The 1849-nt window shown below is 28.5% G+C and overlaps 1 protein-coding gene across 1 annotated transcript in view; it reads left to right on the top strand.

Annotated features, from left to right (window-relative positions):
* Positions 1–1849, top strand: part of ORC2 (origin recognition complex subunit 2) — a 51168-nt gene that overhangs the window by 33283 nt on the left and 16036 nt on the right. The window contains exon 11 of the mRNA XM_019635609.1: positions 1161–1345. Coding sequence (XP_019491154.1) covers positions 1161–1345 — 185 coding nt within the window. The remainder of the gene's footprint in view (positions 1–1160; positions 1346–1849) is intronic.

Below are 1849 nucleotides of genomic sequence, written 5' to 3'. Positions count from 1 at the left end.
AAATTTAAAGAAGGTAACATGAAGTAGATGCTCTAGTTTTAGCGTATAGCTAAGCATGCATACATTTCTACTTATTCGTCTATTGGTACACATAAAAATGATGGTTATTTTAATAATGGCTCTTCTCTTAATGCTGATTTAGATTTCTCTAAAATAGTTTTTTTTCTTTATCTGTGAGATTTTTTTACTAGTTACCTTACACTTAACGCCTACTATCTGAAATTTGTATAACCCAAAGCCACATATTTCGGAATTATTTTAAGGTTTCCTTGGAGAGTGTGAAATGCCTCCAGTTGATTAGTACATCTTTGTCTGATAGTTTTATATTGTCCAATATTTTTATAAAATATTCTGAGTAAATATCGTTGCATTTCAATTTTACATACTAAAATCTGGAATGGAAAAACTTTATTCTTTTGGTGTGATTTTTGGTTATGAGCATTTCAAAAAATTAGAAATAGTTATTTAGGCTCTAACAATTGTCATTTAATCATTGCTTAAGAATTAAAAGGAGTAACTGGTTATGCTTAACTGATTTGATGGATAATTTTAGTATTGTTTGTGTGCTTATTAAAATAGGTGTCTGTCATTTCATATATATGTATGTATATAGTATATATGTAGAATATATAATATATATGACATATAATGCAATAAATGTATATATAAAATATAATTATATAAATACATCTTTTCCATACAGGTATGCATAAATATATTTATATAATTATGTAATTGTATGTAATTATATAATTTTAATATTTATAATTTTAATTACATATAATTATACGTGTAGTATATGGACTATTATATGTAATATAAAATCTATTTTCTATTTATATATAATTTATATGTTTATATATGTAATTAAAATACTATTAATTGCAGTGTCTCCTAGAATTCAAGGAACCTGGACTTTCAAAATGTATCATCTCAGAATATTTGTCACTGTATCGTTCTTCTACCCCCCCAGTGCAAGAGAAATTTACTTATTTTCTCTAAAGGCTTACCCTTTGTCATAAATGCAAAATTTCCCATTTCTTACCAATTCCTGAGAGACTTACAATGGATTTTTNATTTAATTCTTTCTCATTCTTTCCTAGAGTAGACTCTAGTAAAATGACAATAAGAAAATAATTAGTAATTTTTGTTTTGTTTGATTACGTGCTCTAGTGTGGGATCATGTGAAGCAGAGTCTTTATAACTGGCTCTGGTATGAAACTACTACATATAGTCCTTATACTGAAGAAACCTCCTATGAGAATTCTCTTCTGGTTAAACAATCCGGATCACTACCACTGAGTTCCCTAACTCATGTCTTAAGAAGCCTTACCCCTAATGCAAGGTAAGAATGAAAACTATAGCTTCTTTTTTTTTTTTAAACTCTATACATTTTAAGACATGCACTACTAGGTTTTCATGGCAATACTAAAGTTCCTACTTAGTCTGAAGGATTAAGAGAAATATTGGGTTGTCGGAAAAGTCATGACATATTTTTTTTATGTTTTTCGTTGCAAAAAGGCGTCACGACTTTTCTGACAACCCAATAGTATTCATAATAGTTGTCAGTAGTGGGTTATGCAGTAGTCATTAGTAGTTTACCAAATTGCGTAATAATAAAACAGAATACCAACATTTTTATTTCTTAATAGATTTTAATATTTCTGAATAAGAGTATCTCAGTAGTCAGTGTGGAAGAAAAAGCAGAATTTTGATGGACTTTAATTTTGATGGTTCTTTTTAATTACATATGACCATTATGATTCAAACACAGGTCCCTTTACATAAAATACCTCATTTGATACTCATAACCACTCTCAGGTAGATAGTAAAGGGCACTGAAGTTGGG

Source organism: Hipposideros armiger, unplaced genomic scaffold, assembly GCF_001890085.2.
Source record: "Hipposideros armiger isolate ML-2016 unplaced genomic scaffold, ASM189008v1 scaffold_23, whole genome shotgun sequence".
In the NCBI taxonomy this organism is placed as follows: domain Eukaryota; kingdom Metazoa; phylum Chordata; class Mammalia; order Chiroptera; family Hipposideridae; genus Hipposideros; species Hipposideros armiger.
This window is presented reverse-complemented; position numbering and strand designations above follow the sequence as displayed.